Below are 17,043 nucleotides of genomic sequence, written 5' to 3'. Positions count from 1 at the left end.
CAGAGATATTTGACTTCTAAGTTAACAAGAGCTGTCCGTAAGACAGCGCGCTCGACTTTTCTCAGTGCCAGACTCTATATTAGAGCTTTGCCAGTAAAGAAATCAAAGTTAAAAAGGGACATAGCTCTGTCAAAATTCAAATCAGAATTGTGGGAATTGTGTCTGCCCTGGTGTAGACGTTGATATTTACTAACTATTTTGAGTTTCAAGTCAAAAGCTTTAATAGTAACAGAGATATTTGACTTAATCAAAAACTTTTACCAAAAATTCTAAGTTAAAAAAGGGCTAAACTCTGTAAAAATTCAAATCAGAGTTAGAGGATTGTTTCTCCTGGTGAAGACTTTGATAATAAATAACCATTTTAAGTTTCAAGTTAATAGCTTTAATAGTAACAAAGCTTTTTTGACTTAATCAAAAACTTTAACCAAAAATTCTATGTTAGAAAGGGGCATACCTCTGTCAAAATTCAAACAGAGTTATGAGGATTGTTTCTCCTGGTGTAGAATTTGATAGTAAATAAATATTTTAAGTTTCACGTCAATGGCTTTGATAGTAACAGAGATGTTTGACTTTATCAAAAACTTTAACCAACGGCAATGCCGACGCAGACGCTGGGGCAAGTGCAATTATTATAGCTCTGTCTATCTTTGAAAAGTTGAGCTAAAAATCACATTTTGGGTCATGCAGGCCAAAAAAATGGGTACATTTTGACTTTCACAAGTGGGTTAGTATACATTTTGACTTCATGTGGGTACATTTTTACTTTTTATATTTGGGTACATTTTGGTTTGGGTATGTTTTGACCTGCACCCGACCAAACATATAGGGTAGGTCGAGAAACCAGAAACAATTCCTATAATCTATTTGTAAGATCAGTTGATCTAATTTGCTGAACTTCATCACAAAGTATTCCCAGTCTGAAGCTTACTGTTTTCTGATGTGTTTAAAATTCCTCAGGAAATGACAGAGTACGTTATTTTGCAGAGTTAAACAACTTTTCAAGTGCTACATTTTCACAGTGTCTGTGAACATTCCATGAACATTTTAAAACATGTCCAGAGTGATTTCCAGAGATGTCCATGGAAAATCTTTGCAAACACTCTGGACATGTTATATAACAGGTAACTTTTCATTGAAAATACCTACTTTCTATGGAAGTTTTGCATTTGTCCGCAGTTTTTCCATAGTTACTCTGTAATATCTACAGCCATGAAAACAATCAAAATTTAAATATTATATTGTGCAGATTAACAGATAAGTTTTCAGAGTGAGTTGGTTATTATCCCATAGTTTTAGTTTGAAAGCAGAATTTGGTATTCTTAAAAACACATACCCTACAATCCCCAGATTCAAATTTGGCCTAAAGATCATTCTTATCAATTTAAGTTTTATGAAGATAGAGTCATAAATGTGGCCTCTACAGTGTTAACAAGCGTTTCCTTTTATTTGACTGGGTGACCTATTTTTGACCCCACATGACCCAGTTTCAGATTTGACCTAGAGATCATCAAGACAAACATTCTGACCAGGTTTCATGAAAATAGAGTCATAAATGAGGCCTCTAGAGTGTTAACAAGCTTTTCCTTTTCTTTAAACGGATGACCTAGTTTTTGAACCCCGCATGACCCAGTTTTAAACTTGGCCTAGCAATCATTGAGATAAACATTCTGACCAAGTTTCATGAAGATAGGGTCATAAATATGGACTCTAGATTGTTAAAAAGTTTTTCCTTTGATTTGACTAGGTGACAATTTTGACCCCACATGACTCAGTTTCGAACCTGACCTAGAGATCATCAAGACAAACATTCTGACCAGGTTTCATGAAGATAGAATCATAAATGAGGCTTCTAGAATGTTAACAAACTCTTTCCTTTGATTTGAACGGGTGACCTAGTTTTTGACTCCACATGACCCAGTTTCGAACTTGCCCTAGCAATCCCAATCATTCCCTCACCCTGCTGTTATGCCTAAGCATTGTTTTTCTTCTTCTTCAAAGTTCTTCTTTTATGGTAATGATGGCAAACGTTCAATATGATACATTATGGCCATGCGTGGGGGCCACGGTGGAGTGGGGGACGTGGGGGGGGGGGGGGGTAGAGAAAGTATAAGACTGTCAAATGCTTCCTAACAGTTAGGGTAAAAAGAAAGGTGCAAAAACAGGTCTAGGAAAGTGGAATATTTACAGATTATCTGTAAATTTTCAGATAATCTATAAATTTACAGATTTTTCAATCTGTAAATTTACAGATTTTTCAATCTGTAAATTTACAGATTAAGTGTTTGGAAACTGCTAAAATTATATTCAGACACAAAATCGCAGCTTGAAATTAATTGATTTACATATGGTATGTATAAATAAAGGTCAGTTGTAACTTTCAGTCATTTCTGTTGACACTGATTTTTCTTAAAATGCCAAAACCTAAAAGTCAACAAAAATGGCTGAAACCCACAATGCATGCTGTAAATAAACCAATTAATTCCAAGCTGCGGTTTTGAGAATAAATGTAATTTCATCAGTTTTCATACACACAATCTGTAAATTTACAGATTGCAAAATCTGTAAATTTACAGATAATCTGCAAATATTCTACTTTCCTAGAGCTGCAAAAACCAATGGCCTTGAATTTTTTTCTGAACTGCACTTCTAAATTGTTTGATGAAAATCATGCCTACCGGTAATTCCTTTTTCAGTCTGTATTTTGCAGTGAAATTATCCTCAGGTGAACAATGTAGGCCTGGTCCCTATTATTCGTTCTTAAATTCATAAAGGTAAACAATACCCTTAATTTCCCATAAAACATGTTTCTTCCATACCTAGATTTTGACCATTTCATCCCTAAATTCTATAGCCAGTAAATCTGGTAAAGCCAAGGAGGCAAAAGTAAAATATAATTGTAACACATACCTTTATTTTTCTTATATCCCAAATGTAATTAGGTCAATTTTATTAGTTTACAAAAAATCACTAAATCAAAAGTAACCATCTATGCACGGCAAGTAGAGTAGTAACGTTTGTGTACACTGTAAGTCATGAATAAGTCGTGAAAATTTTGACACATAACTGTTCATTTATCGGTCATCCGTGCAAAGGGTACAAAGTGTGTCCAGGGGGTACATAATACTCCAGGAGCTAGATTGAATGAATAATAACTATTACAAATATGAGCCGTGCCATGTGAAAAACAACATAGTGGGTTTGCGACCAGCATGGATCCAGACCAGCCTGTGCATCCGCGCAGTCTGGTCAGAATCCATGCATTTCGCTTTCAGATCCTATTGCAATTAGAGAAACTGTTAGCGAACAGCATGGATCCTGACCAGACTGCACGGATGCGCAGGCTGGTCTGGATCCATGCTGGTCGCAAACCCACTTTGTTGGTTTTCTCATGGCGCGTCTCATATAATATGAAAGCCCCACCTCAACAAAACAAGGTTTTGAGAATATTGCAATCACTTTATCAGTTTAAGGCATTTACGTGAGCATGGAGTGCACGACATGAATTAACTTTCTTGATAAAAACAATCCCGCATTTGCTGAATTTTATTCTGTACTGGATAGTAAAATGAAAAATCTGCTAGATCAAGGCCTTGGCACTGACACAAAACAAACCGATCCAATTTCTAGTGATCACGAAAACAAGTTATGGGAGTCCGGTGTTTTTGGCATGAAAGACTCTAAAACTTTGCAGCTGACTGTGTTTTTATGCATGCAAGTTGTTTGGTTTAAGAGGTCGTGATGAACACCGTGGTCTTCAATGTGACCAGTTTGAAATTGGTGAAGATAGTGAAGGACGATTCATTCGATTCATTGGCCGAGATCTAAATCCTACCATGGTGGACTAGGCCAGATGTCTATAAATAACAAAGATATAAAACACTACTGTACACCAGGGATGCAAATATTTATTGAGCCTTCTGCAGTATTTAAACAATTTTACGCATTGCTTAAACACTCGGATGAATTTTTTTATGTTAATTTTTTAAGTCAGCCTACTTCTTGCATTACTGTACCGTTCAATTCCTTGTCATTTATGCACATTTAAAAGCATATTTGAGCCGCGTCATGAGAAAACCAACATAGTGGTTTTCCAACCAGGATGGATCCAGACCAGCCTGCACATACGCGGATCCATGCTGTTCGCTAACGGTTTCATTAATTGCAATAGGCTTTGAAAGCGAACAGTGCGGATCCTGGTCAGACTGCGCAGATGCGCAGGCTGGTCTGGATCCACGCTGGTCGCAAAACCACTTTGTTGGTTTTCACATGGCGTGGCTCATTTTACCATTTTAAGACCTAGGGATGTAAATAACACTTCGATTTGGTGGTCAGGGGCGGATCCAGGAAATTTCTCCTTGGGAAGGGGATTTCTACCAAATTCTACCTGCGTGGATCCCTCTGAACACCGCGGGAACCGCCAGAGTCTAGAAGTTGGTTGGACCAGACTAGTAATAGGAATTTAATTATTGCAACTCCAGTATATCATTGACCATAAACAATAAAATGTCACTCTCTAGGCTAATTTTGTTTTTAATTCACAGATCCACGCTGCATGGCCACACATTTTGAAACGTATATAAATGCCGTAGGTAACGACGGTGATTTCTACAAGAGGACTCTTCCTGCTATGCCTGGAAACTCGATCCGGTATGGACATCAGCCAGTCGGTGTGAACACTCTCACTAAATTCATGAAAGAAATAAGTCAGAGGGGATTTTGAAAAGTGTATATTCCAATCATAGTGGGAAACGAACATGTGCAACCAGCATGTACGAAGCTGGTATAGATGAACAGGATATTATGGACAGGACAGGTCATAGATCTATTACTGCTGTCAGAAAGTATAAACGCTTGAACGATAAAATTCGGTAAAAAGGTGTCAAATGTACTGGACCCAAATTCTGACGTCAGCTTATCCATGTCGAAAAGGAACGAGCAAAGTGACGATGACAAAGAAATTAATCTTAAAAACTCGCCGTGCCATAAGAAACAAAAAGTTCGAAATGCTCTGTCGGAAATTACAACGAAATCTGGAGTAGTTAATTTTAGTGGATGCACTTTCAATTTTTAACATGCTTGATGGGTTGAAATAATTTTTTAATCTTAAAAATTCACCGTGCCATAAGAGACGAAAAGTTCGAAATGTACTGGCTGAAATTACAACCAAATGTGGAGTTGTTAATTTTAGTGGATGCACTTTTTTAACATGTTAAAATTTGATGTGTATTTCATTACTTTCGGCCTTTTCAGTCTGTGCAATAACTGGAGTAGATATAATAGATAGACAGAGTGCAGATACCCGCACTGTTAGTTACCGCACTCTATTCCATTGAAAACTGAAGGTTTAGGAGTATATCACCAAAACAGAGAAATATTTTATAAACGAATAACATCGTTACCAATATTTTACTTAACCATTACATGTTCTGCCGTACTGTCCCGTACTGAAAATATTCTGAAAAAGTTGTCCCCCTTTGAAAATGAATGCCATTTGTAAAGAAATAAAAATAAACAATTGCTGAAAACTGTGTTCCACTTAATTATGTGAAATTTCAACACTCGCATGCGATTGCAAATGAATCAAAACTAACATGTGTAACAGTTCTTTAAAAATGGTGAATTTTTGAAGGCGTTTGACTGCCCGGAAGTGGGTCCCATTTAGGCAGTCTTTTTTTCGGAATTCAATGTTTATATTAGTATACTGACACTTGTTTTGTTGTTTTTGTAATGATAGCGTGTATATTACTTATATTACTCTACAAAACAAGTGTCAGTATACTGATATAAGCATTGAATTCCGATAAAAGAACTGTTTAAACAGGCCCCACTTCCAGACAGTCAAGTGCTTTTAAAAACTCACCATTTTCAAGGAACTGTTACACATGTTTGTTTTGATGCATTTGTAATAGCGTGCGAGTGTTGAAATTTCACATAACTAGGTGGAACACAGTTTTCAGCGATTGTTTATTTTTATTTCTTTACAAATGGCATTCATTTTCAAAGGGGGACAACTTTTTCAGAATATTTTCGGTATGGGGCAGTACGACAGAACATGTAATGGTCAGGTAAAATATTGGTAACGATGTTGTTCGTTTATAAAATATTTCTGTGTTTTGGTGATATACTCCTAAACCTTAAACCACGCCTCTTAGTTAACCGTGCTTGAAATCGTATGATATTTTGGTATACGATTTAACCTTTGAAAGTGTTATACTGAAAAGTCCCTAGACTATGATACAATTTTGTGTTGTGTTGTTCTTCTGTTTCTCTTTTTGACAGCTCATCTGTACATAAAGTGCTTACAAGTGAGCCAGTGCGGCCAATCTAGTCTTACATTATTCTTCAGTCAACAATTCAATTGTAAATAAATTTGCGACAATATTCATGAAATACTCACATGTGCATTGCAATGTGATAAGAGTCAAGGCTCCTTAACATCAAAATACTGATCTTGAACTAGTCCAAACTAGTCCAAAATGTAACGTTTCATATTGTAAACACATTACTGACTAGATGTATTCGGCACAGAAAGGAGACCACTACAAGATCTCGAGCAAGTTTTATGATGTTCAAGATTGCTATAGGTTAAAGACCACCACTTGTTTTCCCATTGACTTCCATTATAACACTATGACATGTACAGCCTTCTGTACATCAAAACATGTATTTCTGACAATAATTTCTTCAAGAACTATCATGGTTCAAAAAAAAAGTAACGGACAGTAAGTCGATGATGATCACTAGTATTTCACAGCTTAAACAAGCTAGTGAGTGTGGAAGAGGACCATAATATGCTCTAGGTGTTGAAAGTTCCAGGAGAGTAGAAGTTGATTGCATAAATGAGTGTGACAGGTGGCAAACATTTCAAACACTAAATGCTTCTAGTGTCTTTAAAATTGGGTAGAAAAAGAAATAAATACACACTAAGGTTATCTGTCTCAAGTGGTTCATGAGAAGATCTAAATATAGCTCTAAAGGCCCCTAAAAGTGTACAATATGGAAGAGGACCTTACAATAATACTACAGACCAAGTTTGGTGAGGATCCATCAAGCCGTTCATTAAAAGATGTTGTTTAACAGTTCTCATATTTTTAAATAGCTCTAGCAGTCCCCAAAAAGGTTGAGTGCTCCCAGTTAAAAAGAATTTGGGTGCAGACCTTACAATGATGCTACAGGCAAAGTTTAATGAAGATCTATGAAGCAATACATGAGAAGAAGTTGGTTAAAGGTATTCCTATTTTTAGCTCCTGCAGCTCTTAACAGGGACCAAGCACCCCTAAGATTCGGAGAGGACCTTGACATGACGCTATAGAGAAAGTTGGATGAAGATCGATCAAGCATTTCATGAGAGAAGGTTGGAACAAGTTGTTTTTATTTTAAGCTGTAGCGGCCCCTAACAGAGGCCTGGTGCACCCATTTGAATAGATATGGGAGCGGATTTTACACTGATGCTACAGACAAAGTTTAATGAAGATCCATCATGCAGTTAATGAAAAAAAATCATATAAAATGGTATTTTTATTTTTTAGCTCTAGCAGCACAAAAAAGGACCGAACAGGTGAATGAAGTATTGCCATGCAATACAAAGTCTCCTTCTGGACGATTCCGACCTACCTACCCTAATTTTTTTTTAGCATGTTGCCGGAAACAAAGACTTTTTTAGGCCTTATCCGAACTGACGCAGAACATGTCTCTTGTATACATTAAACAGTTTTGACACGTTAGTAAATCTATAATTTCCCGTATAATCTGACAAAAACTTTAAAAATGTATACATAGCGACCGCAGAAAATATTATCAACTAAACCATGAACAAGATTTATTGGGGGAAAATATCACAACCCATACCGCTGGCGCTCGAGGGTCTACTTTCGGTTGCTACTGAAGAGAATAGGCCTACTTATGGATACAATGATACCATTATAAAATTGCACTTAGGCTATATCCATACATGTCAGGCCCGGAACCAGAAATATTTTCTCTTGGTGAGGTTTGAGGGGGTGGGGGAGGTGTCACCGGCGATGCGTATAGCTCTGAGACTCAGGCGGGGATAGATAGGCCTATGGGACGGGCTCCTCTGCTCATGTTAGAGAGGTCAAGGCGTTTTCCCGCTAAAAATGAAATGATGGCCTCAAGTGCATTTTTTGAGTTTAAACTTTGAGAAAAATATTATTCTTTTGCCAAAATAGTTGGGTGGCGTGCAACTTTAATGAGTATAGTTCACTTATCAGCCAACTGGGGATGGGGGAGGGGGCACAAGCCCCCTCAGTTCGGCTTGAAACCGGGCCTGTATGGTGTATACATTACATGTTACATAGCTATGACGTAGTTACTCCGTATGCGCAGATATTTACAGATATTTATTGATAGACTGTGCTTGGAATTTGGATAAGTCGCTGGAAGTAAGTTAGATCAATAATAATTCTTGTATTTTTATTACATTGTAACCAATGTTGATTTTGTAACAACACAATGATCTAGACATAGTCTTAGATCTAATCTGTGCTAAGAAAAATTCTAAAAATTGTCTAAGATTTAATCTATGCTAAGTAAAAAAAACTAAAAATTGACTGACATTGGCGGTGGCGGAGAGGTGTGAGGAGAGGGGTCCTCCAAGTTAAATGAAAATAAACGTGCCACTCTTTCGTACAGTTTAACAACGCCTTTAAAAATCACTATTTTCAAAAACTGATTGATGTAGTTGCTATAATGGTTAATGCCTCAGTGCTGAAATTTCACATATTTATATATAACGCAGTTTTCTTCAGTCGTTTATTGTTGTTTATTTGTTTTTGTAAAGGGTAACAACTTTTGGGGATAGTTTAAGTATTTGGTCAACAGTGACAGTTTTTGGTGGGTTTAAAATCACGCCGACCCAATTATAGATGATGATCATATGGAGACTCCAGCTTTTGGTGGTAGGTAGAAGACGTCCGCATCGGTGATATTCAAAGCCAGCGGGCTTAACCACTTGGACAAAGAGGCCATGGTGCAATATGTATATTTCTGTGGTTTAACTTTTGGTGATATAGATGTACTGTTAAATCATTAAGACATCTGCTATCATGCCATTGATGAAAAAAATAATATTCTTAGAGTTAAGCCCACTGTTTAATACTAAATGCAGCTGTTGTTCTTTTTTAAATTTCAGTATGTCTCAATTCACCAGTGATACTCGCACCGCATCACTGAAGCTATCAGATGTGCCCGGTGATATTGGTTTGACTGAGAAAATGGTGATAAAGAGGAGGAGGATCTTTATGTTGATGGAAACTATCGACAACACCACTCACAGATTACTGGGGGAGAAAGCCTCTGTTACTTTTTATAACTTTGGTAGCCAGACAGAAGGTTCGACAACAATGGAGCTAGACTCCGACATTGATACACTCGTGAGTTTACATTTCATTAATGTTATTCAGGATTTGAGTGAGTGGAAATTCGGAGTCATAAATGTTCAGATGATTCAGGACGAGTCAACATCTCCTGGTTACTGTCTTTTGCAAGTTTTGCGACCGGAGGTCCCTCTTCCGGATTATAACCTCAGATCTGCACTGTCTTAGATGTTGATATAGACAGAAAGGGGAGACCGCTATTGAAAAACTCATGTTTTGATGATAATATTCTATCAAATCAGTTTAGAAATGGTCCTGCCAATACATTCAAAGAAGTGCCAGGTTATAATGCTGAAGATAACGTTCTTGCATTGTATTTTGAATCTTGGCCTGCGAAAGCCCGACCTTGGTTAGTAAGGCAAAGTAAAGGAGGATGGCCTACAGAAGAAATGAAGAGATATTGTGAGACTACAGGATGCTTTCTTGTACCAGTAGGCAGTAAAAGTGGCCAGAATCAGGAAACTGAATGGAGAATATCTACTTCCCTAGCTGATAGATGTCTGATGTTCGATTTAAATATCACACAAATAAGATGTTACGTGCTGATGAAGATGATTCTTAAAACGTTTATTAATCCTCAGTGCGATGGTGTCCTGTCAAGTTTCATGTGTAAAACAGTGTTGCTTTACTGTGTCGAAAATACTCAATCGAATGTATGGGTGGAGCACAATCTACTAGCATGTTTAAACCATTGCCTTTTAGAATTGCATACCTGTATTACACAAGAAAACTGTCCGCATTTCATTACGCCTGAAAACAATCTATTGGCAGGAAAACTATCTCCGCAAATCAGATGTAGACTTCTGGAAATTCTGCAGAAAATCATACAGAGTGAGGGTGCGGCACTACTTGAGATTTCTATTGATGATCTAGGCATGAGACTGGAGGAGAAGATGAACACGATTCTAGCGCGTCCAGTGTATCAACATTACAAGTCCCCAGCTGCTGTTCACGCCCAGATATCAGCAAAGCTACTGAAGCATGTAGCTAGACAACTAGCTATACGTCACGACTTTTATTTATCAAAAGTAATGTATAACGAAAAGCAGATAGTACACTCTAGATTGTTAGTCTGCACGCTTGCTAAAAGGTATGCAGGAAATAGTCTCAGTAGTTTGGAGAAAGCGACTTACAAGGTTGTTATACCTTTACTGTGTTCTTCATTGGCATCTGCTATTGCGTCACGTGACATAGGTACTAACAAAACCATATCGCAAGAAGCCGAGGACTGGTTTTCAGCAGGATTGAATTCAGACGTATCATCTGGCAGATTGAAATTTGCATCAGCTTTATATTGTGCCGGTGATTTTGAAAGGGCGGAGCTTATTTTAAGAAATACTGAAGATATCTATGATCAGGATTCTGTTGAAACAGTTTGTACTTGCAGAGATGGGAGAGTGGTAGTGTACAGAATGGAATTTTTCAATAGATCAAACACTGGAAACGAAGAACTAGTCAAACAGATAACAGCATTTTGTGTTAGATTTATACCCTGTGAAAAAAACTGTGTCCCAAAAGAAATGCAATATGAAATGTTTAGATCAACAAAAGAGGAAATGCTCAAGAGGGATAAACACAGAGACTCTTGGATGGACTGGTCAGTAGTAGATTCTCTCCCTTACCTCTACTTTCTACAGTACAAAACGTATGGCCAGCTTCGGAGAACAGCAGGCAAGTATATGGCACTAGCAAACCTCATCGTTTGCACCCTAAGAGGACTTAACATTATGCACACTGAAACGGCCCTTAATTTACTAGGACAGTGTTTGGAACAGGAGAACCGGTTTGCAGGTGCATTTAAATGCTATGTAAGATCCCTCAATATATGTGAAAAAAATAATGTCGCAAAGATACATATATGTAGATTACTCAATGTTTTAGTAAACAGAAAGGCAGTGTAAACTTGATAGATGTCAATCAGGTGTATGGTCAGTGCCTTAAAATTGAAGAGTCAGAAAAGGCTTTATTTGCTCGAGCTCTTTAAATGATAGCAACATCTACAGACAGATCGGACTAATACAACTCGTAATATAAATATATGAGCGAGGCATATGTTCTCCATGACGATTTGATGAAAGTTATTGTGTCTGAAAGCATAATTATGTCCTCCACCTCTGATTCATGTGTATAAGTTGGCAGTTACTTGCTGAGAACAAGTTTGTACTGGTACAGAATCCAGGAATACTGGTTAGGTTAACTGTCTGCCGCTACATGACAGAAATACTGTTAAAAAAAAGTTTCTAGCTTTTATTCAGTACTGAAGCTACGCCGCTCAATCATTTTTATAGGTTCAGCCGTGCCATGGGAAAACCAACATAGTGGCTTTTCGACCAGCAGTCTGGTCAGGATCCATGCTGTTCTCTAACGGTTTCTCTAATTGCATTAGGAATTGATAGCGAACAGCATGGATCCTGACCAGACTGCGAGGATGCGCAGGCTGGTCTGGATCCATGCTGGTCGCAAAGCCACTATGTTGGTTTTCTCATGGCACGGCTCAGGTTAGTTTTTAATACTTCCATTTGCTCCTGCCACGTACAAACCCAAGTTGATCTGGTGTTAATGAGATTGGATTACCAGTCAATAATTGCCGTCAGACTGCGACATTTGGACAAAACATACATTTCGATCAAATACCTTTTGGCATTTTGTCTAGTAAATGTTCTGTGGTGCCTGTTTAATCAAACCCTTTTATTCAAAGGTAAAGATATACTGCAATTTTAAAAACAAGAGGGCCCTGAATGCCCTGTATCGCTCACCTGACCTATGGACCTAAAGATCAGATCATAAAGATTAACATTCTGACCTCTCTGGCCTCTAGATTGTTAACAAGCTTTACCTTTGATTTGATCTGGTGACCTAGTTTTTGATCCCATTTGACCCAGATTGGAACTTGACCTTAAGATTAACATTCTGACCAAGTTTCAATAAGATACGGTCATAAATGTGGCCTCTAGAGAGTTAACTAGCTTTTCCTTTGATTTGACCTAGTTTTGACCCCACATGACCCAGATTCGAACTTGACCTAAAGATCATCAAGGTTAACATTCTGAGCAAGATTCATGAAGATACAGTCATAAATGTGACCTCTAGAGAGTTAACAAGTTTTTCCTTCGATTTTTTGACCTGGTGACCAAGTTTTTGATCCCACATGATCCAGATTCGAACTTAACCTTGAGGTCATCAAGACAACATTCTGATTAAGTTTCACAGAGATATAGCCATGACTGTGGCCTCTAGAGTGTTAACAAGCTTTTCCTTTGATTTGACCTGGTGACCTAGTTTTTGACTTCAGATGATCCAATATCGTACTTTTCCAAGATTTTATTGATGGTAGCATTCTGACCAAGTTTCATTAAGATTGGGCCAAAATTGTGACCTCTAGAGTGTTAACAAGCTTTTCGTTTGATTTGACCTGGTGACCTAGTTTCTGACCCCACCTGACCAAGATTGGAACTTGACCTAAAGATTCTAAAGATTAACATTCCGACCAAGTTTCAATGAGATACGGTCATAAATGTGGCCTCTAGAGTGTTAATTATCTTTTCCTTTGATTTGATCTGATGACCTAGTTTTTGGCCCCACATGACCCAGATTCTAACTTGACCTAAAGATCATCAATGTTACCTTTCTGACCAAGATTCATGGAGATACATTCATAAACGTAGCCTTTAGAGTGTTAACAAGTTTTTCCTCCTTTTATTTTTTGACCTGGCGACCTAGTTTTAGACCCAACTTGAAACAGATTTGATCTGAACATAAAGATCATCAAGATTAACATTCTGACCAAGTTTCATAGAGATATTGCCATAAATGTGGCCTCCAGAGTGTTAATAAGCTTTTCCTCTTATTTGACCTGGTGACCTAGTTTTTGACCCCAGATGACCCAGATTCGAACTTACCCTAAAGATCATCAAGATTAACATTCTGACCAAGTTTCATGAAGTAACAGTCATAAATGTTGCCTCTAGAGTGTTAACAAGCTTTTCCTCTGATTTGACCTGTTGACCTAGTTGTCAATCCAGATGAACCAAAATTAAACTCATCCAAGATTTTATTGAGGGTAACATTCTGACCAAGTTTAATTAAGATTGGGCCAAAATTGTGACCTCTAGAGTGTTATCAAGCTTTTCCTTTGATTTGACCTGGTGACCTAGTTTTTGACCCCAGATGATCCAATATCAAGCTCGTCCAAGGTTTTATTGAGGGTAACATACATTCTGACCAAGTTTCATTAAGATTTGGCCAAAATTGTGATCTCTAGAATGTTAACAAGCTTTTCCTTTGATTTTACCTGGTGACCTAGTTTTTGAAGCCAGATGATCGAATATCGAACTCATCCACGATTTAATTGAGGGTAACATTCTGACCAAGTTTCATTAAGATTGGGCAAAAATTGTGACCTCTAGAGTGTTAACAGTGAAATTGTCGACAACGGACGACAGACACAGGGTGATCACAAAAGCTCACCTTAAGCACTTCCTGCTCAGGTGAGCTAAAAATGAAACAAGAGCTCGTCGAACACGAAATGCCCCCCTTGGTGCATTCAGTAATTGCACAAGGAACAGAAATTATATGATCACTGTAAAGCAAAGTTCTACCATTCTGGTTTAATCTGACCTTGACCTTTAACCTATTAACCTAACAAGAGATTACAGAGTGATCTTGGTGCCATCCACTGGGCCATTTTTGAATGTTCCAAATTTCAAGACTAGCTCAAGGCAAAATCAAGGTCAAATTTCATTTCGGTACAAAACAATGTGTATGTGGTCCAAATTTGAAAGCTGTGGCTTGAGAAATGTGAAAGCAGGTCACTAGATCAATTTCAAGGTCAAAGTTCATTTCGGTAGACAGAACTATGCATGTGCTTCAAATGTGGAGGCTGTAGCTTGAGAAATGTGAAAGTATGTAATAGATAAAAATCAATGTCAAATTTCAATTCAGAACACAAAAATATGCATGCGGTCCAAATTTAAAGCCTGTAGCTTCAGAAATGTTAAAGTAGGTCACTCTCAAGATCAAAGTTCATTTCGGTACACAAAACTATGCGTGGTTCAAATTTGAAGGCTGTAGCTTGAGAAATGTGAAAGTAGGTTACTAGGTCAAAATCAAGGTCAAATTTTATTTCGGAACAAAAAACTATGCAAGTGGTCCAAATTTGAAGCCTGTACCTTCAGAAATGTTAAAGTAGGTCACTAGGTCAATCTCAAGATCAAAGTTCATTTCAGTACACAAAACTATGCTTGTGGTTCAAATTTGAAGGCTGTAGCTTGAGAAATGTGAAAGTAGGTCACAAGGTCAATAACAAGGTCAAAGTTTTTTTTGGTACACAAACCTATGCATGTGGTCCAAATTTGAAGGCTGTAGCTACAGAAATGTGAAATTAGGTCACTAGGCCAAGATCAAGGTCAATTCATGTCAAGGCTCATCTTGCCACTCAAAACTATACAATCATGTGGTCCAAATTTGAATGATGTAAATTATGGACATGAAGATTCTAAGTTTTTCCCTATACAAGTCTATATGAACCATATGACCCCTGGGGCGGGGCCATATTTGACCCTAGAGGGATAATTTGAACAAACTTGGTAGAGAACCACTAAATGATGCTACATTAAAAAATATCAAAGCCATAGTCTTTGTGGTTTGGACAATCAGATTTTCAAAGTTTTTCCCTATATAAGTCTATGTAAACCATGTGACCCCCATGGCGGAGCCATATTTGACCCTAGGGGAATAATTTGAACAATCTTGGTAGAGGACCACTAGATGATGTCATATACAAAATATCAAAGCCCTAGGCCCTGTGGTTTTGGACAAGAGGTTTTTGAAAGATTTTTCCTATGCAAGTCTATATAAACCATGTGACCCCCGGGATGGGGCCATATTTGACCCCAGGGAAATAATCTGAACAGTCTTAGTAGAGGACCACTAGATTTTGCTACATACCAAATATCAAAGCCCTAGGCTCTATGGTTTTGGACAAGAAGATCAGAAACCATTTAACTGTTCCTGGCCAATATGACCTTGACCTCTTACCTTTGACCTAATGACCTCAAAATCAATAGGGGTCATCTGCTGGTCATGGCCAACATAACTATCAAATTTCCTGACACTAGGCCCAAGCGTTCTTGAGTTATTGCCTGGAAACCATTTTACTGTTCCTGGTCACTGTGATCTTGATCTTTGACATACTGACCTCAAAATCAACAGGGGTCATCTGCTGGTCATGGCCAACCTCCCTATCAACTTTCGTGATCCTAGGCCCAAGTGTTCTTGAGTTATCATCCGGAAACCGTTTTACCATTCAGGGTCACTGTGAAATTGACCTTTGACATACAGACCTCAAAATCAATAGGGGTCATCTGCTGGTGATGACCAACCCCGCTATCCACTTTCATGGTCCTAGGCCCAAGCGTTCTGAAGTTATCATCTGGAAACGGATTGGTCTACATTCCGACTGACCGACATCTGCAAAACAATATACCCCTCCTTCTTCAAAGTGGGGCATAACTAGTGGTGTTTATTGCCATTTGGTCTCCGTTTACAGGTAGTATGATCATATGTATGAATGAGATAGACCGTAGAAAGGAGAATAGTTTCTGACAATGCTATGTCAGAGCATTTATCTCACATGTGCAAAATTTTAACTTTGGTGTGAAGTAGATGTCTGCGCTAAACAAGGCTCACAACAGCTTATTCATTTTGTTGGTTTTAAATTCACACAGCCAAATTCAAGGTTATTTGGTGACTTTCCCAGCTTTTGATGATAGAGGAAGACCCAAAGTGCCCCACCACGCATTGTTTCGGCATTGGGCGGGCACTTTGGTAGAACCACTGACCTTCTGCAAGCCAGCTGGATGGCTTCATGTAGAGTTCTACACCCCGAGCAAGGTTTCGAACCAACATTGATCAGTGGCAAGTGATTCGAAGTCAGCTACTTTAACCACTCAGCCACAGAGGCACCTAACCTGAGCTTAACACATATGCTGCACTGTAATTCGAGTACCCTAAATGCTGAATAGATCTACATCAGAAGGGATCAATTACATTCTGAGAATCTTTCTCATTCAGCTTGATGACCAGTGACCAGAGCATTGTTCTATGAAAAGGCAATTCTGTCACATGGGCTTTCTTGATTTGTTATAGTTATTTGTCTTGTCAATACATTAATTCATTCTACAATATGATAACATTTACAGAACTGGCTTAATTACATTTTGATTAATTTTGTGTTGTGTTGTTCTTCTGTTTCTCTTTTTTGACAGCTCATCTGTACATAAAGTGCTTACAAGTGAGCTAGTGTAGCCAATCTGCACTTACCTCATTCTTCAGTCAACAATTCAATTGTAAACAGATTTAAGAATTCATTTTTTGAGCAATATTCATGAAACATTCACATGTGTATTGCAATGTGATAAGGGTCAAGGCTCCTTAACATCAGAGTTAGTCCAGAGTTCACATTTCATACTGTAAACACATTAGTGACCAGACTTCTTCAGCAATCTTCATGAGACTCACAGAATGTAGACCACTACAAGCATGTTTTATGATGTGCAAGATTGCTATAGGTTAAATCCACCAATTGTTTTCTAATTGACTTCAGTTATAACACTATGACTTGTACAGTCTTCTGTACATCAAAACATGT

The 17,043-nt window shown here is 38.0% G+C and overlaps 1 protein-coding gene across 1 annotated transcript; it reads left to right on the top strand.

Moving 5' to 3' along the window:
• The first annotated feature begins 8,312 nt into the window (after positions 1-8,312).
• Positions 8,313-16,806, top strand: LOC123540457 (uncharacterized). Its single transcript, XM_045325514.2, has 2 exons — positions 8,313-8,402; positions 9,152-16,806. Exon 2 carries the CDS (start codon positions 9,785-9,787, stop codon positions 11,294-11,296), a length of 1,512 nt encoding a protein of 503 aa, XP_045181449.2. The 5' UTR covers positions 8,313-8,402; positions 9,152-9,784; the 3' UTR covers positions 11,297-16,806.
• The last annotated feature ends 237 nt before the right edge of the window (positions 16,807-17,043 follow it).

The sequence above is a fragment of the Mercenaria mercenaria genome, chromosome 16 (genome assembly GCF_021730395.1).
Source record: "Mercenaria mercenaria strain notata chromosome 16, MADL_Memer_1, whole genome shotgun sequence".
NCBI lineage: Eukaryota > Metazoa > Mollusca > Bivalvia > Venerida > Veneridae > Mercenaria > Mercenaria mercenaria.
Note: the sequence above shows the minus strand (reverse complement) of the source record. Positions and strands in the feature narration are given on the sequence as shown.

Coding starts and splice junctions, on each gene's coding strand:
- LOC123540457 (XM_045325514.2), top strand. CDS start 9,785: ATGAAGAGATATTGTGAGACTACAGGATGCTTTCTTGTACCAGTAGGC.